The 15265-nt window shown below is 40.0% G+C and overlaps 2 protein-coding genes across 3 annotated transcripts in view; both read right to left on the bottom strand.

The window, feature by feature from the left end:
* Positions 1 to 1334: 1334 nt before the first annotated feature.
* Positions 1335 to 6299, bottom strand: dpm2 (dolichyl-phosphate mannosyltransferase subunit 2, regulatory). 2 transcript variants are annotated; one of them, XM_080047342.1, is made up of 5 exons: positions 6214 to 6299; positions 5045 to 5134; positions 3314 to 3416; positions 2385 to 2482; positions 1335 to 1970 (listed from the first exon to the last, which is right to left on the bottom strand). In XM_080047342.1, exons 1-4 carry the CDS (start codon positions 6214 to 6216, stop codon positions 2427 to 2429), a joined length of 252 nt encoding a protein of 83 aa, XP_079903468.1. In that variant the 5' UTR covers positions 6217 to 6299; the 3' UTR covers positions 1335 to 1970; positions 2385 to 2426. The 2 variants fall into 2 exon arrangements, with proteins under 2 accessions (XP_079903468.1, XP_079903467.1); XM_080047341.1 differs by lacking the exon at positions 1335 to 1970 and having other exon boundaries at positions 2210 to 2482.
* Positions 6300 to 8640: 2341 nt separating this feature from the next.
* LOC307265456 (early estrogen-induced gene 1 protein-like) overlaps positions 8641 to 15265 on the bottom strand; it is a 28600-nt gene continuing 21975 nt past the window's right edge. Inside the window, exons 8-12 of the mRNA XM_080047201.1 lie at positions 15003 to 15104; positions 14451 to 14667; positions 13054 to 13175; positions 12863 to 12932; positions 8641 to 12425 (exon numbers count right to left, since the gene is read on the bottom strand). Of these exons, the coding sequence (XP_079903327.1) occupies positions 12380 to 12425; positions 12863 to 12932; positions 13054 to 13175; positions 14451 to 14667; positions 15003 to 15104 (557 nt within the window). The 3' untranslated portion in view covers positions 8641 to 12379. The remainder of the gene's footprint in view (positions 12426 to 12862; positions 12933 to 13053; positions 13176 to 14450; positions 14668 to 15002; positions 15105 to 15265) is intronic.

The following is a 15265-nucleotide window of genomic DNA, read 5'->3' as shown; positions in this document are numbered from 1 at the left end:
TTTGCACATCTACAGACAGACATTTTTGCCCATTCGTCTTTAAAAAATAGCTTGAGCTTCAGATTTAGCATCAGATTGGATGGAGAGCGTCTGTGAACAGCAATTTTCAAGTCTTTCCAGAGATTCTCAATTGTATTGAGGTCTGGACTTTGACTGGACCATTCTAACACATGACTATGCTTTGATTTAAACCATTCCATAGTAGATCTGGCTGTATTTTTAGGCTAGTTATCCCTCTGGAAGGTAAACCTCCACCCCAGTCTCAAGTCTTTTGCAGACTCTAACAGGTTTTCTGCCCTGTATTTGGCTCCATCCATCTTCCCATCAACTCTAAACAGCTTCCCTCTTCCCTGCTGAAGAAAAGCATCCACATAGCATGATGCTGCCACCACCATGTTTCACGTCGGTGAGGATGGTGTTTATTGGGTGATGTGTAGTGTTAGTTTCCACCACAGATTGCATTTTGCATTCAGGCCAAAAACTTCAAGTTTGGTCTCATCTGAATATGATGTGTCCCCCGCATGGCTTGTGGCAAGTGTTGGAGGAAGGTGCTCTGAAAACTAACACTGCACATCACCCTGAACACACCATCCCCACCGTGAAACATGGTGGTGGCAGCATCATGCTGTTGGGGTCCTGTTCTTCAGCAGGGACAGGGAAGCTGGTCAGAGTTGATGGGAAGATGGATTGAGCCAAATACAGGGCCGAAAAACCTGTTAGAGTCTGCAAAAGACTTGAGACTGGGTGGAGGTTCACCTTCCAGAAGGTTAAATACCCTAAACATACAGCCAGATCTACTATGGAATGGTTCAAATCAAAGCATATGTGTTAGAATGGCCCAGTCAAAGTCCAGACCTCAATACAATTGAGAATATCTGGAAAGACTTGAAAATTGCTGTTGACCAATGCTCTCCATCCAATCTGATGCTGAATCTGAAGCTTGAGCTATTTTGCAAAGAAGAATGGGCAAAAATATCAGTCTCTAGATGGGCAAAGCTGGCGGAGACATACCCCAATAGACTTGCAGCTGTTATTGCAGCGATAGGTGGTTCTACAACGTATTGACTCAGGGGGCTGAATACTTATGCACGCCACGCTTTTCAGTTTTTTATTTCTAAAAAACATGTAAAACCATATTTCATTTTCATTCCACTTCACAATGATGCACCACTGTGTTGTATCACATGCAATCCCAATAAAATAAATGTATGTGTGTGGTTTTAATGTGACAAAATGTGGAAAATTCAAAGGGTATGAATACTTTTGCAAGCCACTGTACATTAACATAAATAAATCGCTTACTTCACCTTTCATAAAACATCACACATTTCCCAAAATCAGTGTTTTATTGAAGAGAAAAAAAGACTGTTGCAGCATTTTTATAGATTTGTGCCAGACAAAATGCTTGTTTTCCTCCAAGACAATTCACAAGTAGCATCATTAATGCTTTCACACACACACTACAAAAATGAGCCCTGTCCCCTGTCACAGTATTTACAGATTGTAGGACCCATGCCGCTTCCCTTTTTTCACATATAGTGACCCACACCCACCCATTGCCCACCCCCCGTCATACTACTTTCAATTACCGTATTGACCCTAATATAAGAATTTAGTTTTTCTGGAAATTACATTTTAAACAACATATCATACTTGAGGACAGGACATGTACGTATTGCACAAACAGATATTCTTTCAGAGTGAAGACAGTTCTAAAGCAAGCCCAACACAGCTTGAAAAGTGTTCAGGGTCAGCTGCACCAGTTTTACAACGGCCTTATAATGTGTTTTACTGATGTGATGGAAAAAAATTCCTGGAGAAAAGGAGTGGAAACCTCTTCTTTGTGATCATGGCCATCTTAAATTGCAGCCAACAGGGTCATCAGAACAGGTAGAAGTGGCATCGGTCCAATGAAGTTCTCCCTCCGCAGTGCTTGGTCTAAAGGGATGTCCTACTGGAGCCCTATTATCCTACAGAGTGGAGATGGGCAATTTCAAGAATGTTGGTCTATCAAAATATGACATTGGACGACTGCCACATGCGGAGGTGTGGAAGTCAGTGATAGCACATTTCTACATGTCAATCGTCTCTAAACTGAAAATAGAAAGAAAATAGTGAAAGGAATCTCAAAAGCGTTCTTTTAAGGGGGCGCTCGTGGTGTAGTGGTTATAGCCCCCCCCCCCCCCACCACCACCACCACCATAGAGGCTCAGTCCTCTTCATAGCAGACCCGGGTTAGAAACCAGCCCGGGTCGTTCCCTGCATGTCATTCCCCTTCTCTACCCCATTTCATCTCTGTCTATCTAAACTGTCTAATAAAAAGCAAAAAAATTAAAAAAAAAACGTCTTTATGTGTGGAGCCAGCAGAGATCACCCATGGCTACCTTCACATACTACAGTCAGTCAGTCACACAGGCATCCTGAGATCAGTCCGCTTTCTTTGGCTTGCGACTCTTCCACATGAAAACTGCAGTGAAGGCCCCTGTGGAGAAGATAAGAATGGTATTATTAACCTGGATGTAGATACTACCTGCATTCTCACACCTCATCTCATTGTATATTTGCAGAGTCGATATTTTTAAGGAGAGTACTCGAGTGTGAGCTTTGTTTTATAGAGTGATGTAAGGGCCGTGCTAAAATATCCATACGGCAATATATCGCAATATTTATCTTCTTGATTAAGTATTGTATCATCAGCCCCAAAAATAGATATTTTTGAATAAAGAAATTCAAGTTTTAATGGGTTGTGTTGTGTAGACTACAACCTCTACTCCTGCAGATATAGCAGTACGGTTGTGTTTTCCTGAATGGCGGGGTTTTTGAGTCTGAATTAAAGTTTTTGATTTAAATGAGTTATCAACATAGATGTATTGAAGAGCACCCAGATCATACACAGCAACTTGTAGGCCTATTTCAGCTCTGCTTTTACATTTTCAGGGAACTATGTGGAATAGCGCAATGTTGCAATATCGTTAGCCTCATAGCATCATTGCCTAAATCATATTTACTCTACTCTTCTTTTACTCTACATCTACTCTATTCTACATCTACTCTACATTAACGAAAAGTAGATGTAGAGCAAAAGAAGAGTAGAGTAAATATGATTTAGGCAATTATGCTATGAGGCTAACAATAGGCAAGGCAAGTTTATTTATATAGCACAATTCAGACACAAGGCCACTCAAAGTGCTTTACAGGGGCAAGATTAGAATACATAAAACACATTATAAAATATGCATCATATCGCATGTATCAGGTATGGTATCATGAAGTCATAGCCGAGACACAGCCTTTAGAGTGATGGTCTACTCACCTATACAGAGGAGCAGGATCACTGCAGCAGCGCCAGGCAGAATGACAGAGTACTCCCGAGGGAGAAAATACTTGTGCGCTACATGGTCACTGTCCACGAAAGGCTGGGAAAAGGACAAAATACCAAATCATAAATTGAATTTAAAAAAAATGTATTAAACATTTGGCTTAAAAAAAAATTACATTTATGTTTGTGTACCCTTATTAAAATAAAACATGTCATAACAATATTGTGTGAGACAGTAGAAGCATTAACGTCATTTAAGGTTTACTTTGACAGAATAAGATGTGTAAGGGCACAGAGAGGTCTCAGGTCTGAATGCAGGGTATCTGCACATTTTTAAAAGAACAAATGGAATGACCTCTGAGACCTTTTTAAGACCTCTAAAGCCCAGTTCAGACCAAAGATTCGCCTTGCCACTGCTTGCGACAAGACGGTTTTAGAACGTTGCGGGGGATAAATCGCAGCAGTGTGAAATAGGGGTAGGAAAAATAATCGATTCTCTGATGCATCGCGATTCTCTCTCGAACGATTCTGAATCGATTCAGATAAATTAATAATCGGAATCAAATTTTTATTTAATTTTTTTTATTATTATTTTTTTTACTAGATTTGTAATTACTAGTATTTCCTGCACCACTGCGCATGCACACCACACACGTGCGAGTTGTTAAAAGTGGCGACAAAAGGGCTGACAGCAGCAAACCTATATGACCTGCACCGGCTTTGTGTCTGTTCACGTTTTTGTATGAGAGCTGAATTCCAAGCCATACTTTTTGCACAATGTGTTGAAATGACAGAAAATAATAGAATAGAAATCCTATAGAAACATGATTCACAGGAGTAGAAAGAAAATTAAACTGAATCGGTTTAGTTTTTACACACTTCCATATTGTGTTGAAAGCTGCATTGATTATTGCACTGTTCATAGAAAGTCATATTTGTGACAAGTAAAGCTTTTTCTCTAATACAATATTAGAGAAGGCAATTCATCTGTTGATTGTATCAAATGATCATCACACAAGTAGGAAGTGATTAGCAAACTCAGATGTGTATATAAATATATTTTTGAGAATCACACATGAGTACGTACTTAAAAGAAAAATTGCATTGAGAATCGATTTTGAATCGAATCGTTGACCTCTGAATCGGATGGAATCGTGAGGTGCCAAGAGATTCCCACCCCTAGTGTGAACTGCTTATTGCAGCGCGTTGCAAGGAGTCGCAGAAGATGCAACATGTCAAATCACCAGGTCAGTTTCAGAACGTCCAGGCCAGCTCGTTGTGAAGCAGTTGCAGTTACGTCTGGTTGCAAGGCGAATCTTTGGTCTGAACTGGGCTTAAAAGTTAAACCAATACTCCAGCAAAAACAAATCGACCAACTGCACTACATTATATACTCCGTTTAGAGTTTTTATTAAGTTTGATTTACACATATTCAAAGCGATTGAACGATATAAAACATAGAAATATAAATTTAGCTAGAAAAATTAAAAGAAAAACTAAAAAGTCACACTCATTCATTCTGCCTTGTTCAAATGTAATGCCTCCCCTCAAACAATTCCAGAATCTTAAGACACTTAAAAGCTTAATATAATGACTTTTTAAGACTTTTCAAGGATCTGTGGGTACCCTGGCCTGAATGTGATCGATAAAACTTCCCTCTTCTCTATCTGAAATAAGCCTTGAGAGTTTGTAATGGTAACTGTAGGGAGAGAGACAGTAACGTACCAGGACAATGACCCAGACAGAGTAGTATGTAAACAGCACCAGACTGAACACAACAAGGCTCATGCCCGCTGCTTGGTCCACTCCCGTAGCCTAAAAACAGACAAACAATGCTGGTTATTGTATGTTACATGCATGACCCAGAAGATCCCAGAAGAAAAAAATGTAATAAAGTGTGAGTGAACTGTGTATAATTGTTAGGTGCTCTTAGAGGTATGACCTTTGTCTAAGGGTCAGACACTGCAGGTGAATAGGATAACATTTATAACTTATAGTCATCATGAAATTAACCAGTTGATTACTTACACAAAAATATTTGTTTTTAGTATAATATATCCAAAATCATGAGTACATCTACATCTACATCTTAATGTACATGTTGAACCTTTCATGGTCCAAATAGCCTACTATTAGTATACTAATAGTAGGCTATTAGTATACTAATAGTAGGCTATGACCGAACAGAAGACATGTTATGGAAGCAAAAGAGACAAATTTGAAAAAAAAAATGCAAGTTTTCAATTTCAGCCTAATCCTCAGAGACACAGATTCTTCATGGTCAACCAAAATAACTGTCACTTAAAATCAAGGTAATCCCACATACAGAAAAAAATAAAAAGTTCAATAATCACTCGCTGTTTTATCCATGCATAATGTCAGTTCAATGCTGCTGCTGCGCGCCTAACAACACTCCATTCAGAGGTCTTAAAGTTGACAGTTGTCTCACACCACATACATTAGTAGTTGATTCATTCTAAAAGCTCCTTCGTAAATTCAGGGTAGAACATTCATTCAAACTAATTTGAATAGCACCTCTTAGATTATCCTGGGATATCTCATCTGTATCTGAGAATGGAGACGTTCTCTATCAAATTGTGTATCGGTGTTGTACGTTTGCAACCAAATATAACATTGGCTTTATAATACAAACCAGAAAACATCTTATTATAATGGGTGTTACGCCAACGACCAAGCTAAAAGCAAATGTCGAACCGACGTTCATAAGGATTGGATGAAGATTAGCTACAGGAAGTGTGACTCAGTCAACCTGCGAAGCTCCATTATCAAACCGGTCAAAGTGTTCAGCCCGCTACAAAGCTAACTAGCTATGAGATATAGCTTCAGATAGCCTCAAATCCATCTATTCATTTCATTCAGTTTAACTTTCTTACCATTTCTGACAGGTAGCCTACTGTTCTGTTTGTGGACGTTTCCTGCTGTTCTTCTTCGTGTTTGTTAAATACGGCCGACAAGTTGCACCCCAAAGACTCTGTTGGCCCCTACTGGATGAGCGGCAAAAGTACACCTTTAGTCCAGGCATTTTGTGAGAAAATATGGGTGGACCTCTCAAAAACTCACAACAGAAACTATTTCAACTGTTTGGCTATATGGCTCAATATCTTGAAATGTTCAGGGCCCCAAACTGTATAAATTTAGAAAATGTTTCATGTTTTTCTGAACAAGTTAACAATTGGGAAAATATCTACCATAAAACAGTAGGCCTACTTTAGGAAGCCAACAATTGGTATAAAAGTATGGTTAAGAAACCCCTAGAAAATAACTTTCCACCACTTGGATTCCTTAAGACATTTAGTATGTTATCAATTACATATTCATGATTCAAAAACAGTTGAAATACAGTTTCTGTTGCAATTTTTTAGATGTCAGTTTATATATAATGCCTGGACTACTTATAATGAGAAAGTTGCTGTACAGTTTTGAAAGTGAGAATGTATTTGGAATCGTGTATTCATGTGACATTATTCTCGTGCATACGAAATCATTTCCCTAAATCTGACCTATTAGATGTCATGTGCAATTACCATAATATCTGTTATGGAAAAACGGCATCCATGATTTTGTTTGTTGTTGCAGTTTTTACTTTTTTTTTCTAATTTACAATGTAATTAACTTTATTCGAGCAGCCTTTGTGGGCTGAGCGTGACATTAGCAAATACATATTAGCATTAAGTTAATGTGTGAAAAAGCCTATACATATATTTTGATACATTTTCAGACGGTCAAAATAAAGACGTGAGAAACAGCAGCAAGGTTTGTGCATAAACCTTTTTGTTACACAGAGACAGTTTGCAACTAAAATGTCAGGTCTGTTGAACATTCTCTTATCTTAAGTAATCTTACACACACACCAGATATACTGGAGTGCTATATTTTGTCCATATCATTAATATTCACTGTCACTGTCAAAATAACTCCTGCATGTTGTACAGTATAGGCTGTACCGGACCACATCACTCCCATCCTATAGCAGCACTTCACTGGCTCCCAGTCACATGTGAAGGAAGTTCTTTCAAGGTTAGAGGTCAACTCAGGTGGAAGAATATTTCAGGAGACTTGAATGAATTATGAAGCAATATTTATTACAGACTTGGCCAAGGAGAACCGGACTGCAACTCGGGTGACTTGCACTTCAGTTCTGACAAACCCTTCCTGAGAGCTGTGTATTAACCTGGTGCTATCTCTAACACCTCCCCGGCTCGGGCACCAAGCGTACCAATGTTTTGGTTCAGAGCTGAACACAGTGAACCATAACATTCTGGAGTAGAAGGAGATGAGACTTTATCTATACAACTGACCTAAGTGTCTCCTAAGAGGCTCCAAGGCTGACCTAGAGTCAGAGAGACAGACGCACAAGACAGGCATAAATGGACTATTAATCTTTACTATTAATATTACAACTAAAGACCAAAAATTCCTTCACAAAAACATGAGTTTTGAACTTTTAAAGCCCTACATGGTCTCCCTCCGTTATATCTGAGCGTTGTTCTGTCAGAATCCCAAGACTCTGGAACTCCTCACCAAAGAAATGAGGTCAGCAAACTACTCCCTTACAGTGATGGGAATTTCGGTGAGCCTGATCATTTGGATCACAGGTCACCAACAAGAGCTGGCTCTTTCGGCTCCAATACGGCCTTCACATTACCACTTATATAATTCAGCCAAATGTAGCCCTGTTTTGACTCGTATGAGTAGGCCTATGTCACTTAAATGATTCAATACATCCTTTGTCCTTTTCTAATATCAATAATTGGAGTAGCCGACGGTTTTTGTATTTCCAGACCCTTGTAACTCTCTGAGACCACTAAATAAATGCGCTGACTTGCTTGTAGAGCTCTCTGGTACACAAAGTGGCCTAGATGAAAACACCTATAAAAACTAAGGCAAACTATATACAGTATTTATTATAAAAACAACTCCCATGGTTTACTTAAAAGAGCTGGTCTCTTTGAACCAGCTCGTTTGTGACAGACACATCATAATGACTGTCTCGTTTTACTTAAAGGTCATTAAGAAACATTCTCCTGGTTATAACTCATTTCTTGTTTTTACTTTGTATATGTAGATGTTAAATCTAATCTGTGAAGCGCTTTGTAACTTTGTGTTTAAAAGTGCTACACATTGGTATGAATGCACTGTACATAACCATCCACTCCATGCATATCATTTCAATATTTATTTTTCATTGCTCTAATGACATTGTTCTGAGCTGAGAGAGCATTCAAGTATAAAAAACACAATAAGAAAGACAAATTCCTTGTGTACAGTCAGTGTACACATACTGAGCCAATGAAGCTGGTTCTAATATACTGTGGTCATCCATTTATTATATATTAGATTTGATTACAATAGCACTTGTTAAGAAACAACGGTCCACCATGTAGAGACAGCCCTTATAATGATAGCAGTAAAATAAGTCTTATTTCTAAACATCATCACAACCCAAAGAACCCCCACAATTTCACATTATTTAGTCATGCACTAACATTGCCTACACTGGTTAACTACATAGATTTTCTTTGCCGATATCATGTTAGATTATTACCACCTTTACATAAGACATTTCTTGATATTCTGAGTTATATTACATTCATTTTTGAGAAAGATTGGTTTTATTTTTCCTTAGAACGGAAAAAGTTTGAAAAGAAAATACATTAATGCATTGTCGTATTTTGTATAAATGTAATTAAACCCGGCCATGGGTTTACACACGATCACATACAAAGGAAATAATAAGTGTTTTCTAGAACAAATCACAATTGGTCCCCTTTGATCATAACCACAATCTTCACTAAAAAGAACTGTGTATCAGTTCACTCTCAGCCATATTAGCTTTTACATAGAAATGTGTATAGAAACCTGCCTGCTGGTCTCAGTGGGGGAAAAGGGAAAAAGATTGGAGTGTTGTGTAGCCAAGGTTCTCTGAGTGAACCCCAACATAGGACTGAGCCCATCTGCATACATACAGTAGATACCTATTGACTTAATATTTAGAACCATGACATGACAATATGGACTTATTCAATAAATGACTGAATATATAAATTCCTAGGTTATGTGCCTTTGTGTATGGGAAGAGTACACTGTTCAACAGTATTCCCCAACAATTGACCATATAGTTTTTAGCAGTAAATCCACAGTATTAACAACCCAGGCATAATGAACCAAGTAAAGATAAAGCTTTCCAGTATCTGATACACATCCTTACACATCAGTCAAACAAAACATGCACGGCCCGCATGCATAGAGTGGCACATTCAAAACAATACAGTGCGACATTTACATACAAAAAACGCCAATGAGTCCATGTGGGATGAGGAATCTATTGTACATTGTTAGAGCCATGGCACAACAGAGGGCTTTGTGCTGCTGCTGCAGCTGTAGAACTGACCTCAGTGCAGTGAACAGCAGGGCCACAGTATACTGACTGTTAGCTCTATGCACAATGACACAGGCACTGAGTTTACAGAAGCTATTCAGCTACGATGCAGAAAAAAAATAAGGAATTTGTTAGCATTCTACTACGAGTTGCAGTCCTATAGAATATTCTGCGACACCCCTCACAAAAACACAGACTAAAACTACAAAGTGCAAAGAGCTCTGGTTGAAGTTGGTCTTTTTTTAGAAAATAGGGGTGCAGCAGGAATGTAGGCATAACAGCAGCCAATAGGAGTCCAGTACTGTTTTTTGTCTGATCCAATAATATGAGCTCAATGACAGCTGACTAAATATCTATTTGGTCCAGAAGTACTTGACTGATTATCACTGATCCATCAGCCAATCAGATTCTCCTAAATGGCCTAAGCTGTGGTTCAAAGGCGAATCACTAGCTCAATCTAGCTTCAAATATTGTACTTTAAAGCTGCAACACACAGACAAAGTTAAAGGTGGAGTCCGCCATTTCCAGGAGAATACTTGTTGTCAAAGTGACTTTGTTGAATTCAGTGAATATCTCCTCAAGATCAGCTACCTGTCCGTACTGTGCTATGCGAGAAAGGTATTAGCCGTAACAGCTTTACATATGCTTCTATTGCAGCTCAAATCATTAATGTAGCTCTTAAGTGACATTTTATCCAGCCTGTTGTTGTACAGAAAAAGAGTAGAATGTACGTTTTAAAGCCTCTCCTGTTCAGTATACATATGAGGGTTCAGCTAAGCGGTGTGCTATCAAATGGAGCTTGGGGTTGGGACAAAGATCCAAAAAACAAACTTGCGAAACCAAAAACTTGATTTGTTAACAAGATATTCATGTTCTACGTAACTAAGTGCAGGACATGGAGAGGTACATATGGCCCGCCATAAACACTCAAACTTTGTGCTGTCTCATAAGAGCATCCTGTGACACATTAACCAAACTACATTTTGTCCTATAATAAAAACATAAAAAATTAAATGTGGAACAGAGTAAAAAACATCATATAAATACCAATTCCTTTTAGTGGTTTTAACAATCCTCACACGTGTACGTAAAGGTTTAATTAGTACTATTTACTGTGATCAAATAGCGTCATAATATAATACAATAAAAGGATAAAAAGCTTCAGATTCCAGTTTACAGGCTGATTTTGAGTGGTTCTCAGAAACAGCCAGTGGATGGCTCTTGTGTGGCATTCGGTGGGTCCTTGTTAACTCATAAACTTAGAAAATTATGACATGATAAAAGTCATATTTACCAGGTATACCATATTTGTAGTCAGATCCACTAGTCAGTGTTATATATCCATCACATGAATTGCACCAGAGAAAAAACGTGACGTAGGCTGTTTGATTATGACAGAGAAATCCATATTATATGGATATCAAGCTGATACATACTGATTTCAGATCAGTCCATCATGTGTTCAATTGAAAGCCGAAGAGCAAAAAACTCCTATCTGGAAAACCTACTCAATATAGTAATATATTCCAATAACAGTGTATTGAATTGGGTATTTTTGTTTTCTTAAAAAAGAGAATTTGCGAGGTTTTGCTTTTAGGACTGCTATGTTACAGCTGGACAACTCAGAAGTGTTTCTATTTTTACAAGTTGACAAGGCTCCACTGAATGCACCATTATGTCAGTGTTGCACTAAAATTCCCACGATGCAGTGGTCTTTAAGGTATTGTTCAAGTAGCTTTTTTTTTATCATTCTGCACATTTTGCAAAGGGCCACAGTAGAACATCTATTAACCTACTGCGCCACAGACTGGTGTATAACAAACCCAATGAGAAGAAGAGAGGAAAAACCAAATCACTGGTAGCGATGGCACTAATGTGTTGCTCTGCGTTTCTCCTTTTAAATGCAAGGCTTTTAAGGTGCAAGAGGTTAAAAAAGTTCACAGAAATTTGAAATCAATGCTCTCAAACTAGGAATGTATTTGAGTGAGTTACCAGAACAATATTCTCAACAAATGTTGACAGTATGGATTGTCAAGATAACAACAATTTTTTAACAAGAAACATCTGAAGAAGAAAAATCTATCCATGGCCATATTAGCGTTTCTTCACTGCATTACGTACCTACTGACGCTGAGAGTATTACTGAAATGTAGCCTATACCAACTGTATAAAAACAGTGTTGTGATGACAAGGTTCATCGAAGTCAATGTGATGTCCACACAATATCCATATGAATTAGTATTTTGAGGAACCTCACCTCCAAAACACAGCGGCTAGTCTGATGCTAACACTGCGCTGAGCTCATTTTATGCGCAAACATTTAGACTAAAGTAAGTGTTGTTTTAGTTTCTGGTATTCATGTAAAACGAAGGAAATAATCTTTCTTCATTTGAGGTAAAAATAAAAAGGAATAAATAAAATAAGATTATACTATTTGGGAACATATGCTAATCGTGTGTTAAGAAGACACCTCCCACCACCGTATTAAATATACTAGAAAAGGCTCAGTATGGGTATCATAGTAGTAGTCGTATTTCAAGCTGTGTGCACTGAAGATAAATATATTATGCACATAACTCTCACATACACAGTCACAGACAATCAGATGTCACAGAATCATCAACCGGTTGATAGAGGCTTGAGACGCGTCCATACGTCTCTCAGTGAGTCTCGATGACAACCGGCTCAAAAATACCTGGTGTCCCTCTGGAAGAAACACACACACACACACACACACACACACACACACACACACACACACACACACACACACACACACACACACACACACACACACACACACACACACACACACACACACACACACACACACACACACACACACACACACACACACACACACACACACACACACACACACACACACACACACACACACACACACACAATCATTTAGATAATAAACATGTCATTAAATTAGTTCATTTTCATACATTTTTCAACTTTTTCTGCGCTCTGAAAGATTGAATTTGAATGAATAACTGCTCAAAACATGGTTCATCATACAGATTAGATTCTTTTGCACCAGTGGTTTAAAAAAAAAAGCATGAGCGGTCCTGTAACGGCCTTAGTTCCTGATAAAAAGACACGGTAAATAAGCGTGTAAAACTGTGTAGGCCTACCTGTTGGAGAGCTGTGTCCCGCTGAGGGCCGTGCTACCATCTTTGCTCACAAACAGTCTCAAGTTGCTATCTGAAGTGAAACAAGGCAAGACCCAAGAGAAGAGTTACCGACTGTCATACTGGTACTTGCTGTGTGCTGCTTCAACTAAATCCCCCCCAACACCACAACAGCTGTGTGCTCAGTGCTGTACCTTCATTGTTGCTGCAGTCAGAGAAGTTCTGACTCTGGATGATCTTCTCCACGATGTCGTCTGCATCGAGGCGCGTGTCCTCCACACAGCTGGGCTGCCTCTCCACGCTGTCCTGCTTCCTCCTGGTACAGGGACAAGAAGAAAGATTCATACTAGGTAGTAGGATGTCCTAGAGGAAAGAGGGGGCCGACCAGTAACCATGAGGTCTCTGGTTCCTCCTCCCAGTAACCATGAGGTCTCTGGTTCCTCCTCCCAGTAACCATGAGGTCTCTGGTTCCTCCCAGTAACCATGAGGTCTCTGGTTCCTCCTCCCAGTAACCATGAGGTCTCTGGTTCCTCCCAGTAACCATGAAGTCTTTGGTTCCTCCTCCCAGTAACCATGAGGTCTCTGGTTCCTCCTCCCAGTAACCATGAGGTCTCTGGTTCCTCCCAGTAACCATGAGGTCCTCTGGTTCCTCCTCCCAGTAACCATGAGGTCTTGGTTCCTCCTCCCAGTAACCATGAGGTCTCTGGTTCCTCCTCCCAGTAACCATGAGGTCTCTGGTTCCTCCCAGTAACCATGAGGTCTCTGGTTCCTCCTCCCAGTAACCATGAGGTCTCTGGTTCCTCCTCCCAGTAACCATGAGGTCTCTGGTTGGATCTCGGCACCTGACAGGAGGGTTTTGGTAGTAAAACTAGTGGTGGCTGCTATTACATCTACGGTGCCCTCCATCTCTACCATTGTGTCCTTGAGCAAGGCACTTAACACAAAAAATAATAATAATTGCCAGCAGCAGGTCTGGATTTCCAGGCTAGGACATTTGTGCAAAGTTTGAAGAATATCCCTCAAAGCATTCATGAGACAAAATCCATAATCAGTTGATTTAGCAATTTAGCGGTTGACATTCAGTCTGAGGCCCTCTCACAGAGGTCTCCCTCTCACAGTCAGGTTGGAATTCTTGCAAGAAATTCCTGGCATGTACAGTACGTTTACACATGCCCAAGATTCACCATAGATTTTTATCAGTGAGGTGGAGTCCAGACCAGTCTCACATTGCGATCTACTGACAAAGAACAGTGTTGAGGGAGAGTGCTGGAGCAGAGGTATTCAGGCAGGAGTGCAGGTGTGTGTTACCCTAGAGAAACCAGACGCGCAGCTAACAAATTTGAATTTGCTCTGCAGCTTACTATGGGGACGAACCATTGGAGCTCATTAACTGTCAGAATGGGCCAATCAAATGGGCCGCGTAACCGAGTAAGTCACCTTGTTCATTGCTCTGATTGGTCATAGTCAGTTGTAGTGTTATCCAATTGCGTGCAGTGGTATTTTGAAATGCATGCATTGGTGCCATTCCCTTGAGTTGGGAAGGTCTATTGCTCGTACCCTGGATTTCCAGGGTAGGAGTGTGTGTGTGTACCTGGAGGGTCTGCTGGTCTTGAGGGCTGCTCCGGTGGGGGGAGGAGGTCTGGCTGGTTTGGTGGGACTAGCTTGTGGGTGGCGTGGCTCTGTGGGAGTGGGAGGGGCCAGCTGTGAGGAGTGGGCGGGCCCACAGGACACACTGCTACTGGACGAGGCGTTCCTATGGTGACTGAGGTCGGTCAGACTGGAGGAGCGAGAGTGAGCTGTGCTGTAGCCTGCACCATGGGACAGAAAGAGATGTCTTAAAGGGGCCCAAAAATGAAGATGTTTCTCAGTTTTTATAAATATATTTGATCATATATGAAACATAGTCATGGCTCAATATAGTAAGAGAATCAAAAAAAATATTACTAGAGATAAGTTGTAGTTTTAAGAAATATCAGAAGAGACTTTTTCCCTTCACTAAAATGGGGAACGTGGAGCATCTTGTGAGGATTTAGCACCCTTCTTTCACAGTTAACGAAATGCCTAATCTTTTGGCAAGCTGCTTATGAGAAAGATTTTTAATTGAAGAATTAGCAGCAGCATGAGAAAGGCATTACTCTCTGACCTGAGATCTTGCTGTGCGTGCTGGCATAGCTGGAGCTGCGGATATGACCAGTGGAGAAGACCTCGTCTGGACTGGACACACTCTCTCCCTCCTCGGGCAGACCTGCATTCAAAATCAAATCACTTTCATTTCTATAGCAGCCCCAATGTCACAATAGACAATTGCCTCAGTGCGGGCTTTACATTCCGTACTATGACACCCTCTGCCTGTAGACACTTAGCTTAACTGAGGAAAACGGATAACGGATAACCCTAACCAGTTTA

Source organism: Ammodytes marinus (assembly GCF_949987685.1).
Source record: "Ammodytes marinus genome assembly, chromosome: 18".
NCBI classification, from domain to species: Eukaryota; Metazoa; Chordata; class Actinopteri; order Uranoscopiformes; family Ammodytidae; genus Ammodytes; species Ammodytes marinus.
This window is presented reverse-complemented; position numbering and strand designations above follow the sequence as displayed.